Below are 14,041 nucleotides of genomic sequence, written 5' to 3' on the forward strand. Positions count from 1 at the left end.
CGCTCTTTAAGAGCTCTATACTGATTGGAACAAACTAAGTTAAGGTCCAAACACCAGACAGTTGGACAAAGATGACGCATGCAGTGAATTATATTAAACTCCAAGAAATCCAAGAATGCTAGACAATATTTACCTTTTCTAAAAAAAAACTATTTTATGTGTAAGTAATACCATGTAATACCATACTGGTGCTCTGCAAGAACAATGTTTACCATGTCGATATTCTTAAGTTAGTATTTTAGAAAGCTGATATTTGCTGATGAACAAAATACACAAAGCACAGGTGACGCTGTTATTAGTTCTTCAGGTACTCAGACATGCAGTAGGTCTAGGCTGCTGGGAGATTACCATGATGCATTGAGTATTTCTCCTTCAGTCACCTCTTCCACTCACGATGTGTTTAAACACATTTCTGCATTTAATTACTAGTTATTATTAATCTCTGGCTCTTGTCACAGCATGTCTTTTATCCTGTCTTCCTTCTCTCACCCCAAGTAATCTCAGCAGATGGCCGCCCCTCCCTGAGCCTGGTTCTGCTGGAGGTTTCTTCCTGTTAAAAGGGAGTTTTTCTTTCACACTGTCGCCAAAGCGCTGTCTCATAGGGGGTCATATGATTTTTGGGGTTTTCTTTGCTGTATTATTGTAGGGTCTACCTTACAATACAAAGTGCCTTGAGGCAACTGTTGTTGTGATTTGGCACTGTATGAATAAAATTTAATTGAAATGAATAAAAAAAAAATTACTGGAGCATTTTAATTCTGACCTGAATTAAAATGGCATCAATTTCACAATCCTGCATCGCCTTGTCCTGAAGTTATCACATTCAAAAGACGTTCTGAGGACTTAACCTCTGACCTTGAGGCCGAGGTCACTGGAATTTGAACTTGTCTGAGTTTAGTAGCTACACCTACGATATCAATTTGAAAAATCCTAGGTGTCTTCCTTCTTGAGTTATGGCATTTACAAGATTTTCAGGTAGCTTGACATCTGACCTTGACCTTTAGCTCGAGGTCAACAAGATTCAAACTCAGGCAAGAGTTTTAGTAGCTGCACTGTGGTATCAATTTGAAGCTCCTACATGACCTTGTTTATGAGTTATCGCACTGACAAACTCGAGTGTTCATGCTGCCCGCCCAGCAGGGTGACAACAATATCCTATCAGCCATTTACAGGCGGAGGAGTAAAAATGGTGAGATTAAAAAAAAAGAAATAATAATTATATAATATTCCTGAAACCAGAAATAATGGAAAAGAAAATGATCAGTTAAGTTATATCTTTCATTTCCATTTATTCTTAATTTAATTTGAAGAAGCATATTTATTTATTTATTTGTCCATTTTTATAGTAGGTTTGGTCCTCCATAAGTGGGAGCTGCTGCTTGTATGAAATCATGTTTTTCACAGCAGGTAACACATGCTGTTTACAAAAAACAAAAACAAACTGACTACAAAATATCTCATCAAAATATCAATATCCACTAAAATAAACATTTAATCTGAAACTCTGGATGATCTTAAACATTCAGATGAGTTCACTGTCTTTGGCAGCCATCTGCTCTCCATCCAGCCGACTGCTACAATCAGTCCGAGGCAAAAAATTGGCACCAAGAAAGAAGAAATGATCGGTCAGGCACGAATTCAGGGCAGTGAGTGCTGAAACACAAAGACTTCATTGCCCACAATCCTCAGCTCTTCAGGGAGGACGTCAGCTTCCTCCGAGCATCCTTGTGCTTCTTGCGGTACTCCTGTGAACACAGACGGGAAAGCCGAAACATGTTTACTGAATAACTTGAGTCATTTTTATGGACCCACAGATTTTACGTGCATGAAGACAAAGAGTTGTGGTTGGAAATGCAGTGAATTAAACCCGTCGTCTGCCAGTGCTCATAAATGCTCCCACGAACAACTTCAAAGAAAACGTTGAACTCATAAACAGTATTTTTTTAAAGCTCTAATATTTTTATCTAAGTTACTCGTCATAGAGAAACATTTCTCCACAATCTGGCACTTCAAAACTTTAAAACACATGTTCCTGCTCCAATTCTGTCTTCTTGATTACTTTCATCCATCATGGGCTAGAACTTTGTGAGATCATGTGGTGAGGACGACAGCTGGGTTCGCTGCTCTTGTGGGTTTCTGGGCTGATGCCTTGCCACTGCAGACGTTTCTCCCTGCTGCTGTAGTTGGGTGATTGGGTTTCAAGATCATTAAGTAGACCACCTGTCAGTGCCTGGTAACCTGTCCAGCATTCATTCTCTCAAGCTATGACAGCTGGGACAGGCTCCAGCGCCCCTGCATGCCTGAGCTGGATAAGCACTAAAGAAAATGGATGAATGGACAGACGGGAAGCTTAAGTTTTATTTAGAGAGATCAGTCACTGTTGACACCGAGGCCTCAGCAAGTAAGACAGGGAAGAAGGGTGACCTTAGCACCGCAACCTGTGTCTTGTTTACTTATTGTCTGAGCCAAAACACAAAGAAGTTGCAATGTGCATCAAATGATTCATACTTAGATTGCAGTTAGTGAAACCAAATAACTCCAGAAGGTGGGTAAGAGGTGTATAAGTTACAACTCTCTCTAACACTGCCTCACTGATTGGCACCTTAAGGTACTCACTTACCAGTATTAGCAGCAGTGGTTTTAAGGGGAGTGTAGATATGTGCCCTTTTTGGTCTAGAGGAGAGATTTTACTGGATTTTTTCAGAAAAACTAAAAAACCTAGTGTTAAAAAAAAAAAAAAAACAGACTGGCAGTGTAATAAAGTTATGATATGCAATGTATACCATACTCACTGTGAAAACAAATTCTGGAGCTATGTTTCTCATAAAAAAAAAAAAATCAAAAAAAAAATCTTAAAACTGAAGATTTAGCATCTAATAAGGATCTATATAAGCATCTAATTAACTTCTTGACCGGTTTAAGCAATGTTCATACAAACTCTATACCTGTCTGAGTGCGCTCCTCCTCTCCTCCCACTGCTCCCTCTGCTCCTCCAACTCAGACACACGCCAGAACAACTTGGGACCCTCTGAAGGAGAAAACAATGTTCAGATCACACATCAGAACCTTTATCAACTTAAAAAAACAACAACAACAGAAATTTGGAAATCTCCGCTGACATGAAACTATATCTGCAGATCTAACCTGCTGCTGGATAACAGTTTAATAACTTATGTCACCTCTGAGTTTGCATAAGGAAAAAATATGTACCCACACAATGTTGACTCTCACAGACAGCTAATAAGATCATTTTCTTCTTTTTTTTTTTCCTTTGGAATCACCATCCTACCTGTCAGTCTGTCATCATCAGGGTAAAAGAAGAAGAATTCAGTGTGTGACGGCATCACCACTCTGTAAAAACGCAACAAAAATACACAAAAGCTCAGATCATACTGTATTTTCTTTGTATCAATTCAACACACCTTCAGTCTCATGTCTCCTTTCATAACAATCTCACAGTCATATCCACTTCATGCTTTAATCGGTCAGGTGTGTGAAAGCAGCTGTGTTAATGAACCAAAAATAACTGGCAACAATGCTCTCATCCTTCTCATAAATAGTTTCCAAACAATAATGCCAAACAGACACAGATTCTCACATTTCTGGACGATTTTAGGCAAAAGCAAACTGAGGTTATTAAAACAGTGCTCAGTTTCAATCTTCGTGAAAAACCTAGGTCACATAAAAGCGGGGACACATGAAGCAGTTCACAGGATTAAAGTTTGCTTTTCCTACTCTGTAGTTTTAGCTGTGGTGTTGCCTTGCTCCTCATCTTCCTCCTGCTCATCCTCTTCCTCCTCTGAGCTGCTGTCATGGAAACGTGGGTCTTGATGCCATGACACTTTTGGAGCTTGTATGGCCTCTACCTTGTAGTCGGCTGTTTAGAGAAAAATGGAAAGTTTATAAAAACAACAACAAACAACAGAGTTTATGTATTTGGAAGATTAAGATCAATATAGGCTCTACCCACCTGTCTCTTTACTTCCTGTCTCTGTGTCATCTCCAAAGAAGGAAAATTTAAATCCAGACGAATCCTCTTTTTCCGCACTGGGAACAGAGAGCAGTGGGGCCGACTCTTCCTCCTCCTCCTCCTCTTTACGCTCTCCTTCTTCTTCTTCTTCTCCTTCTTCCTCCTCCTTCTGGTCCCAGTTCATCTTCTCTTCTTGTTGATCTATCTCATCCTTGCTCTGACCGAACACGGTCTTCAGGTCGCCTGACACGTCGTAATAAATCTCTTTAGAAACCTCGGGAAGCTTTTGAGCTTCCTCACGTTTCTTCTTCCTGGCAGCTTTGCTGTGAAGACAACAGATCACAGGTTGAATTTTCTGGTTTCCTGCACATGTCAATGCTAAAAATCTTTATTTTATTATTCTAACTTTGCAAAAAGTATATTAAATCATTTATTGACATAAATATTGAGTACCGCACAAAACCCCCCATTACAAACATTGTTAGAATTCAGGTTTAACAGTAAAACCAGTGCAATGATGACACACAGAACCATAGTTATGATTGTGTTGCAGTAGGGTGATGTTTCTGCTCAGCTGCAGGTGGAGAGGATGGGCAGAGTGATTCAGGCAGAGCAGTGAGGGAAGGCTGACTGAGGTCTTTTAAAGAAGCACACATCCATTGTGTTGTTTACAGTGTGTGAGCCCAGAAAAATAAAACCCTGATATTCCCTAAATGTAGTCTGTCTGGGTCTGTGCTGAGCTGACTTACAGGTAGTAAAATCACTGTTATATATTACTTTTACTTAGCTAGTTTCTTGTCAAAGTCTGGCACCTACAATAATAATGATTATCTGTTGTATTAAATCCATCCATCCATCCATCCATCCATCCATCCATCCGCTTATCCTTTGGCAGGGTCGCGGGGGCGCTGGAGCCTATCCCTGCTGTCTTAGGGCGAGAGGCGGGGTACACCCTGGACAGGTCACCAGTCTGTCACAGGGCTTGTATTAAATCCACTGCTGAAAGTAATATCCAAACAAATGACTACTTGTTTGACTGAACAGTGTTTGTTAGAAACATCTTCCTGCTTCTTTTAAAAAAAAAGAAAAAAAAAAAAAAAGAAATTTCCATCCCTTACTACTTTTTCCTGATCTACTTTTGAAGTGTTTAGTGGAAACAAATACCATAGAAAGAGTGTAGAACAGCGGTGCCCAACCTTTTTTGCGCCACGGACCGGTTTATATCTGACAATATTTTCACGGACCGGCTTTTAAGGTGTCCCAGATAAATACAACAAAATAAAACCAGTACCGGTACCCAGGAAGAAGAAGATTAATTCATAACACACGGGAAAAGACCCAGGGAAACTGAGTTAATGATAAAAACGATTAAAAAAAAGTAACGATAAAAACCGTTAGAAACCCTGATAATCATAAATTTCACACCGGAACCATAAAATCATAAATTTCACAAGAAAAATAGGTGGAAATTCACGTTTCTAAGCTTGTACCTCTCCTTCTTGACTTCCTCTTTCTTGGTCTCAAATGCAGCATGTTCTTCCTTGCTGGGGTCATAATGAAGCGCTGACACATCTCTGCAAACACACAGTCACACAGCTTTAAGTTTCTTTATTTTCTCCATAGTGAATATGACTTGTTCCAGTTCAGAAGCAGCTGTGATTCAGACTGTGTGAAGCTCACTTGAACTTCTTGGCTTTGCCAGCAGTCTTGCTGCTGCAGTGTTGTTGGCCAAGAACACTCTGCAGAATAGACAGGGTCTTCTTCTTCTCTTCCTCCAAATCCTCATCATCTTCCACCAGGGATTTCTTTGTCTCTGAATCACAAACACGTAACATGTTTAACTTAAATGTTTCAAGGAAATGATTCTTAAAATCGAAGATAAAGAAGTGTACATGATGTGCAACATAAAGAGGTTGTGTTACAGCACAATTAAACTGGTAAAAACTTTGTTTTCAAACAGAAAATTATCTCGACTGTTTTGTTAATAAAAAAATATTTTATCTATAACATCTGTGTAATTTCAGGCCAGCTGGTGATGCTTTAATAGACTGATGATATTTTCCATATTTCAAAAGGATTTATATAGCTTCAGAAAATAAGAGCACACCAAGGTCCATAATATCTCATAGGAAGAAATTAATGGTGGTGGTATGCATGCTGGTCTGTCATGCTGTAATTAACCTGGTCCGGAGCACATAAAAAACCACGGGGTTTCTCCATCTTGATCTGCTTTCCTGCATTTAACAACTACTGTACCTGCATCCACAGTCTCACCTGAGTCCTCGTCTTTAACCTCTTCATCCTCCTCCAGAAAGCGAGAGTCCATCCGGAAACGCTCATCTGTCCCGAAGCGAGACTGCAGCGCCATCAGCTGAGCAAAAAACAACAAACCAATATTTAGTGCGAAGTTTCGAATTTGCACAAGTCCACGGTTGAGCTAAAACATTATGACCACCTCTGTGCAGCAGTGTGCAACTTCTTTTCTCACCTTCTGTCCTGCTTGACCCTCAAACTGAGGCTTGATGTCAAACCTGCTGTCATCCTCCTCATCTTCATCGTCACTGCCGCCAAACAGCTCAGGGCCCGATGACTTCAGACGCACCTGAAACACACAAATGCAAAGTTAAAAAACAGCCCGTTTAGAGCCACATTATCACGATCAGTTAAGATGTCTACTGATAATAATGACCATCTTTGGTGAAATAAAGGTGGATGAATGCAGCTTTAAATTCTTATATTCCAGTTCACAGACCTTAGCTCAGCAAGTCTTCACTCACCTCCGCTTTTACTTTGACACTTTTATTTGCTGCGGCCTCATCACCAGTGGCCTCATCCTCTGATTGGCTGTCCTGGAACAGAGTCTTCCTTGATGCTAAGACCTCTGAGTCCATCCTCTGCTGATCTCCATCGTCATTACCATCATCTTCTTCATCTTCAGAGCCAAATACGATATGTTTCCCTGCTCCTGCCACGGGAGCATCCTAATGAAGATACAGAAAATCTGAAGCCTTCAGCACACAAAGAGGACCAAACTTTTAATGAAGCCTTCCTGCCTGCCTTTAAAGGTAGAGAGGAATATGTAGATATACTTGACATGTTTTTAGGTTCTTAATATCAGAAAAGAAATTATATTTGAAAAAAAAAAAAAATCGAACCATGAAATTTTAAATTAAATTTGGCAATGAAAAATTATAATTCTGTTCTGTCCTACAGATTAGTTTTATTTTTCCAAAAAAACATCAATCAAAAACCCTTCCAAACTTCAAGAACTGCTTTGATTTTATTAACTAGGTTAAAATAATTCCAAATGAATCAGTTTATTACAATAAAATCTTATAAACACGCTGCACTCTCACCAGGTTGGCTAGTGCTCCCTGGATGAGTTTTTTATGTTCTTCGGCCTCTTTCTGTCGTTGCTGTACAGCAGCCAGCCTCCTCATGTTGGCCTGTCTCTGCCGCTCCTCTTCCTCCTCAACTCCTAATGCCATCCGGGGCAGTGCCGGCTCTTCCTCCTCCTCCTCTTCCTCGCTGGTGGAGGTTTCCCTGTTCAAAGCTGCTTTCACACCCCCGTTAGCAGAAATGACCTGCTGCTCATTCTTATCCTTTCCAGATGAGCTGCAGGATGAAGGTGAAGCCTTTGCTGCAGATTTAACATTTACAACAGTCTGACTGGAGTTCACCCTCCCCTCTTCTTCTTCACTGCTTGACGAAGACTCAGTCTCAGCCTTTTCTGCGTTTACACAAACTTTAGTTGTGACCTTTTTTAAAACATCAGGAGGAGGCATGACTTTTATAATCTCTCCTTTTTCCTCCTCCTCATCATCACTCTCATCTTCTTCTTCATCATCATCATCATCACCACCGTCATCACTCTCATCTTCTTCTTCTTCATCATCGTCATCCTCTTCTTCTTCTTCATCGTCCTCCTCTTCATGCTCACTGCTGTCTGAAATCTTTGTTTCTGCATGATTCTGGTCTCTTACGCTTGTGATGGTTTTGCTGTCTGTTTGTTTGTGAACCAGTTGTGGAGAATCAGAGTTCATCTTCTGTTTTTTAACCTCTATTCCTCTTCCATCATCCTCCTCCTCATCTTCCGATACCTCATTCAATGCTTTTGTGCCCTGGAAGGCAGGCAGTGGTGCTGACGTGACACCTTTTCTTTTCCTTTTTTTCTTCTTCTGTTCATCCTCGCTGCTGTCGTCCTCCATTATCATGGCGAGGATCTCTTCAGGCGTGGAGCCTTTCTTTGGAGCAGGTTGCTCTGCAGGAAAAGACGTGAAAAGCGTTTCTTGTTCTAGTCCAGCTCCGAGGAAGCTGGGAGCTACAGTGTTTGAGTTCTGCTCGGCCTCCTCAGCTAGCTTCTGCAGGTCGGCCAGGGAGATCTCCAGATGGGTGACATTAGAAAACATGGCTTCATAATCAGAGTCTGAACATGAATCTACTGAGTCTTCTTCATCACCCTCATCTTCCTCATCACTATCTGATTCTGATGAGGACGGCCTTGCGACAGGGAGGACACGCGTTTTCTTATTTAGCTTCTGTTCACTAGAATCCCTCTTTTGCTGCACGCAGGAGGGTTTTCTAGAAGTAAGGTGTTCTTCATCATCTGTTGATCCGTCCTCTTCCTCTTGCTCTCCAGCTTTTCTCTTTGTTTTTCTCTTCTTGTCTGTGTTGTTTCCTGAGAGGTGCTCTGCTGTTGGGGGAGTATGTTTCTCCTGACATTTAGCAGGAGGAGGTTTCCTCGATGCAAAGAGTTCATCTGTGTCAGCAGAGTCGTAGTCATCCTTGTCTTGATCACCTGGAATCACAAAGAGGAAAGATCAATTTTTTTCTGGGATGGAGAAAATGAGGATGATTCACTCATATTTAATTCTATTATTTTTACTGTAGTAACTTTTGACATAATTTGGTACTGATCAGCATCACTCAATGAAAGAACATCCCTGATATCATGGTTTGAATAAAGATAATACCACACTCTTCCCTAGAAATCTGCATCCACACACGCACTACATACAATTAGCAGTCAATGTGCCACAAAAATCCACAAATAAAAATCAGGTTACTTGATGTAATCTGTTTTAAGAATTTGGCATCTTTTCTGCTCGTCAAAGTATAAATGAAATCATACAGAATGAGATCTGTGGCTTTCATGATTACTTCAGTACAACAGGATCCAGTGTGAGAAGTCTTTGTTATTGCATTTTTGCACATGTGAACCTACATGTGCATTTGAAAGTAAAATGAATAAACAGCCATAAAGTTAAACTCATCACTCAGGTAGAATTGTAAACATAAACAATGACAAATTTGAAAATTTTTAAAATGAGCAAACTGCCTGTTTCAAACACATGTGTTACCTTTGCATGCAGATTTTGCTAAGAAGTCATATCCAACCACTTCCAGATTATCCTCCTCCACCTCCTGCTGTTGTGGTGGAACATGGGAGGTCTGCTGAGCTGCCACCACCCTGCGGATTTCCTCTTCTGAGTCGCCATCACTGTCAGTAAAGTGTCTCCACTTCTTCTGTGCCAGTCTGTGGTCGTTTTGTTTTTCAAATCCGTTGGTGAGTTGATGAGCCTCAGTGTGATTGACAAAGTTGACAGGGTGTTCAAATCTAAGGTAAAGCAACAAAAGTAAGGGACACTAAATATTCATAAACTGGTATTCCAAAAACCCAGAATCTGCATGTGTTTTCTAAACATCATTAATCCATGAAACAGAACAGATTATTGAAAGCTTGCAAGGCTCTAGGAATTCCCAAAACATTTAGAACATTAGGAAATCTAATAGGAACCTCTGAGGATTAAACAAACATGGAAATATGGAATGTCAGGAACAGTCCAGAAACCAGGTGGCTTGAAAAACACAATAAATCCACTAGAAGTTTTAGCAATTAAAAAAAACTTAAGATATTTTTCTGATTCATGAATAAATATGTCAGAATCACATGTACCAGGAGATAGCTCTCATGATTCCAGAGGTAACACCTGGGCATCCTAGAAACTACAGGAAGCAGGAAGCAAAGCGGATCCAGGAATGAAAATCTAAAATCGCAGAGGCCCTCAGGGACAGAAACCAACTGAGACCTTGTGGGTTAACCAAAACAAACCTGGTCTACTGGAATAGTCTGAAAAGGTCACATGGATACCTGGTTCTGCCAGAAACATTGTCTGTCCGACTCTTCTTGGGTCTCCATGGCTCACATGGGGGGAACTCCCCCCGCCTTTTCTTACTGATTTCATCATCCCCACCCTGGACCTCCCAGGTGAGCTGGGTCACAGGTGTGGCCTCATCAGGGATGGTGTTTCGGTCCAGTTTGCGAATATTGTGGCTGTATTTTGATGGGTCGTACTTCAGGTTTCGACATTTGCTGCCTTTCTGACTTCTGAGCTGCAAGATGGGGAGGACCCGTCCGAATTTACTGACCACCCAGTCCTGAAACCAGAGGACAGTCAACACCAACCTTAAACCCTTAAAACTAAAATGTATTAATTTGTGTTAGGGGGATTAAATTTTTAAAAGAAGTGGTTTCCACATTGTGACTAGATGACCCCACAAGACAGCAAGTGCATATGTTATACTCATGTCTTGAGGGAAAGAGTATGACTAGACCTTGTGTCCTGGGATTTCGGTCCCCGGAACCGCAGCCTTCATGGTAAAGTTGTCCACACCAGCTTTACTCAGTGAGTCCAGAAGCTTCTGTCTCTTGTCCTCAGCTGCAGGCTGTTGGAGACGCTGCTCTGCTGCCTCTTGCCGCTCCTGAGCCAGCCTATGACACAAATGCATCATCACACTTCTACCACCTTTATGTATTTAGCTAATACAGAGCTTTTAGCTCTCAAGCTAACAGATAGGAATAATTTTCTACAGGTACAGAGATCAAATTTTTAAGATTGGTGAACATAAAAATCCAGAATTTTCAAAACAGACAACCAACATTTGTGAACCTTGATATTAAGGTCTGAGTAAAGTAAAAAAAAAAAAAAAAATCACCCCCCTAATAATTCAATAGTTTGTACAATAATAATTTTCACTTTTCTGTTAGTGTTAGATTTACATGGCAAGATGGACGTGGTTGTACCTGTGCAGGAAACTCTCCTTTGCTATTTCAATCTGCAGAGTTCCCCCTTTCCATTTAGACTTGTTTAGCACTGTCAGGCCTGCAGAGGAAACACACCAATCTCATAATGCAACAGTTTTTTTTTTAAATGTTAGTTTAGAAAGCAGACTGTAGAAAATGTACTCAATGGTGCAAACAACACAAACACAATTCTCACTGAAAGTGTTAATTACATGTTTAGATGAAGGGTTCCTTCAGTTTGGCGGATGAGGCATCCCACTAACAGTGTGAATGAATATTAGTTACATAAGTTAGTTAACCCTGTGAGGTCTAAGTCATCGCTGGTGACGACTCCAACCCTATGCTCACAGAATATGTTTGCTTTCTCCAAAGTTTTGGTAAATATAAAACAAACAAAAATCATTCTCACTGACACGCATAAGAAATTTACTTTTTCCCCTCAAAATAGTCATCTGTGCTTCTCTCAATTCTTATTTAGACTTAAATATACTGTAACTACGTTTTCTTATTCCTGGTTTTTGTATATATTGCTTTTGTTGTGTTGTATTTGTGTTATGCACCTCGGACCATAACATCCATCCATCCGCTTACGCGTATCCTTTTCAGGGTCGCGGGGGGCGCTGGAGCCTATCCCAGCTGTCTTAGGGCGAGAAGCAGGGTATACAGGGTATTCACACCTATGGGCAATTTAGTTTCCAATTAACCTAACCCCACTTACTTACTGGGGATGACAACCCTTAAATCCCAAAACACATATTTAGAGTTAGAAGGTTGGGGTTGTAACTGATAATGACTTAGACCTCAGAGGGTTAAATCTGAGGATTCTCTGCGGCAGCTATGGTCACTTACATTTCTTCAGGTCGGCATCTGAAATATTGATGTTGACGTAGCCAAAGGTTTTATAGGGAACACCTGCAGGAGGAACAATAACATTATGAAGATGTAAGAATTCATAATAAACAAAACATAATGATCATAAATCTATTTTCGATTATGTTTTTCTGATTAATTTTTATTGTCCCTGACCAAAAAAATAAATAAAAAAGTAAACTAAACTTTCACAGTTGTATTGAAAATCTTTTTAATGTTCAGAGCAGCCCTGACATCTTGTATTTAAGCATCACTTGTAAATAAAGTTGTATAATTTGTGGAGTGCGAGAACAACAGCTAAAGATTTTTTCAATGCAAATTAGATGTAAAGAATTTCAAACTTTTAGTATGTTTTCTTATTTTAAATAGAAATGCATAGTAAAATAAGAAAATGCTTTAGAGTTTAGTTTTCTTTGGACTTTAACTTTTAACAAATAAAGTTAAACATAAATGAATGCCGCTGGTTCGTTAATATTAAATGCCTTTCAATGCAACAATTGTACAAGTACCTGATAGTGACAGTGTTGAAAGTGAAAGGTGATTTCAAGTCTCAGAACATGAATAAAATTAGATAAACAGAATTTAAACATCAAACATCGTTACTGTCACCATTCTGACTGTCAAAGTGTGTCAGTGTATACTGGATTCCTCACCCTCTGGGTCTTTCCTGGTCCGGAGCTCCACATCCTCAACGGCTCCAAACTTTCCAAATCGATCCTTCAGATCCTTCTCAGTGACCGTGTGGCTTAACCCACCGACGTACAGCCGCCGCATTGCTGTGACTGTAAGTATAAGGTGGCTACACTTTAAAAAGCTTTGTAAATTGATGTTTAGCTGATCTACCAGGCATAGTAAGTACATTTGAATCACTACCTCGCATATTTTACATATTTATAAATACTGAATACATAACCATCTGTAAAACATGCAGGCAAATCATACAAAAAATAAATTCATATTCAAACAAAAACCGAAAAGCAGATTTAATGCTTCTCATAAATCTACAGATACTCTCATTACTCGCATGAAAGATCAGGCCAGATGAGATCTGCTCGTCTGTACGGTTCTGAATTGCATTTTACTGTTTCTAATACTGTGTCCACTCCACTCCACTGCACTGCACTGCACACTGTGCTTCTCAGTATAATACAACACAATCCAACGAAATTACAAACCAAAGACTTCATAATAACTTTAAAGCTGAAACACCTTTTAAAGCAGCGTCCAAAATGAATAAACTTAAGAGGACAGGACTGAGAGCAGAGCCTCAGGTTTTAGCTGTATGCAGCTGAGTGGATCCAGTAAATCCATTTCAACCTGGAGGAACTCCAGACATAGAGCATAACATAAATCATAGAGCGTCTACTACATATATGACCTCTAAGTGAGTCGATTTATAACTACTCTTATTTGTTATCACGAGCATTTTTACATACAGAGTCCGAAAAGCTACAAATGTTTACCTCACATGTATCCAGCTGGTGTTACCACAATTTCTGTCCGGAGCTGAGGTCCTGCAGATAAATCCGTCCGTAACATTTTTCTCGGGAACCACCCAAATGTTCCGTAGACTCAACGGTGGTTTAAAAATGAATAAATAAACGAACTCGCTAATGTACCGGTATCGCTAAGGGATGCCGGTACATTTCTTTTAATTATAAAAGTTTACTTACAAAAGCTAATTAACATATAATTGTTATATTCCATTTTATTGATAAAGGGTAAAAAAATTAATACGCACTAGGTACAGCTGCGGATTTCCATTATTTCTACGTGGGGTGAAGGACTCACACAAATTCCTGGTGGGTTATGATTCTGTGGCTCATTTGCGATGATAAAACACTTATATGTACTTTAAAATGCAAACATGTATACACCAGTAGTATTTGTTTTAACAGAGCCATAGTGCTGGCGTGACTGTTATTCACGGAGGCAATTTCTTCCCCCCTCGGATTTTAGAAAAGTGGTAGAATCCAGAGGGCGCGAGCTTCCGAAGTGCTCGGTTGCATCTGCGAAGAAAAGGAAAACAAACAGGTAGTAAATACAGGTAATCGTTACTTAATAATGGCAGAACTCTTTTATATCAGCTACTAACATAGAACTGTGAATTGTTAAAA

General features: G+C 39.9%; 1 protein-coding gene across 1 annotated transcript; it reads right to left on the reverse strand.

The window, feature by feature from the left end:
- Nucleotides 1–1,264: 1,264 nt before the first annotated feature.
- Nucleotides 1,265–13,705, reverse strand: nol8 (nucleolar protein 8). The gene is made up of 18 exons (XM_005469692.4): nt 13,388–13,705; nt 12,578–12,706; nt 11,904–11,966; nt 11,055–11,133; nt 10,586–10,742; nt 10,122–10,408; nt 9,331–9,587; nt 7,327–8,768; nt 6,748–6,951; nt 6,459–6,572; nt 6,245–6,341; nt 5,651–5,783; nt 5,461–5,544; nt 3,971–4,293; nt 3,736–3,877; nt 3,290–3,351; nt 2,946–3,028; nt 1,265–1,745 (listed from the first exon to the last, which is right to left on the reverse strand). Exons 2-18 carry the CDS (start codon nt 12,696–12,698, stop codon nt 1,686–1,688), a joined length of 3,708 nt encoding a protein of 1,235 aa, XP_005469749.1. The 5' UTR covers nt 12,699–12,706; nt 13,388–13,705; the 3' UTR covers nt 1,265–1,685.
- Nucleotides 13,706–14,041: the final 336 nt, after the last annotated feature.

The sequence above is a fragment of the Oreochromis niloticus genome, linkage group LG5 (assembly GCF_001858045.2).
Source record: "Oreochromis niloticus isolate F11D_XX linkage group LG5, O_niloticus_UMD_NMBU, whole genome shotgun sequence".
NCBI classification, from domain to species: Eukaryota; Metazoa; Chordata; class Actinopteri; order Cichliformes; family Cichlidae; genus Oreochromis; species Oreochromis niloticus.

What these genes read in the sequence shown, in the direction of transcription:
- nol8 (XM_005469692.4), bottom strand. Translation starts at nt 12,698, where the DNA reads ATGCGGCGGCTGTACGTCGGTGGGTTAAGCCACACGGTCACTGAGAAG. An exon ending in AGCAAAATCTGCATGCAAAG is followed by an intron (nt 8,769 to 9,330) that starts GTAACACATGTG and finishes TTGTGATTCCAG; the next exon opens with GTGATCAAGACAAGGATGAC. An exon ending in GGAGGAGCGCACTCAGACAG is followed by an intron (nt 1,746 to 2,945) that starts GTATAGAGTTTG and finishes CTGTGTTCACAG; the next exon opens with GAGTACCGCAAGAAGCACAA.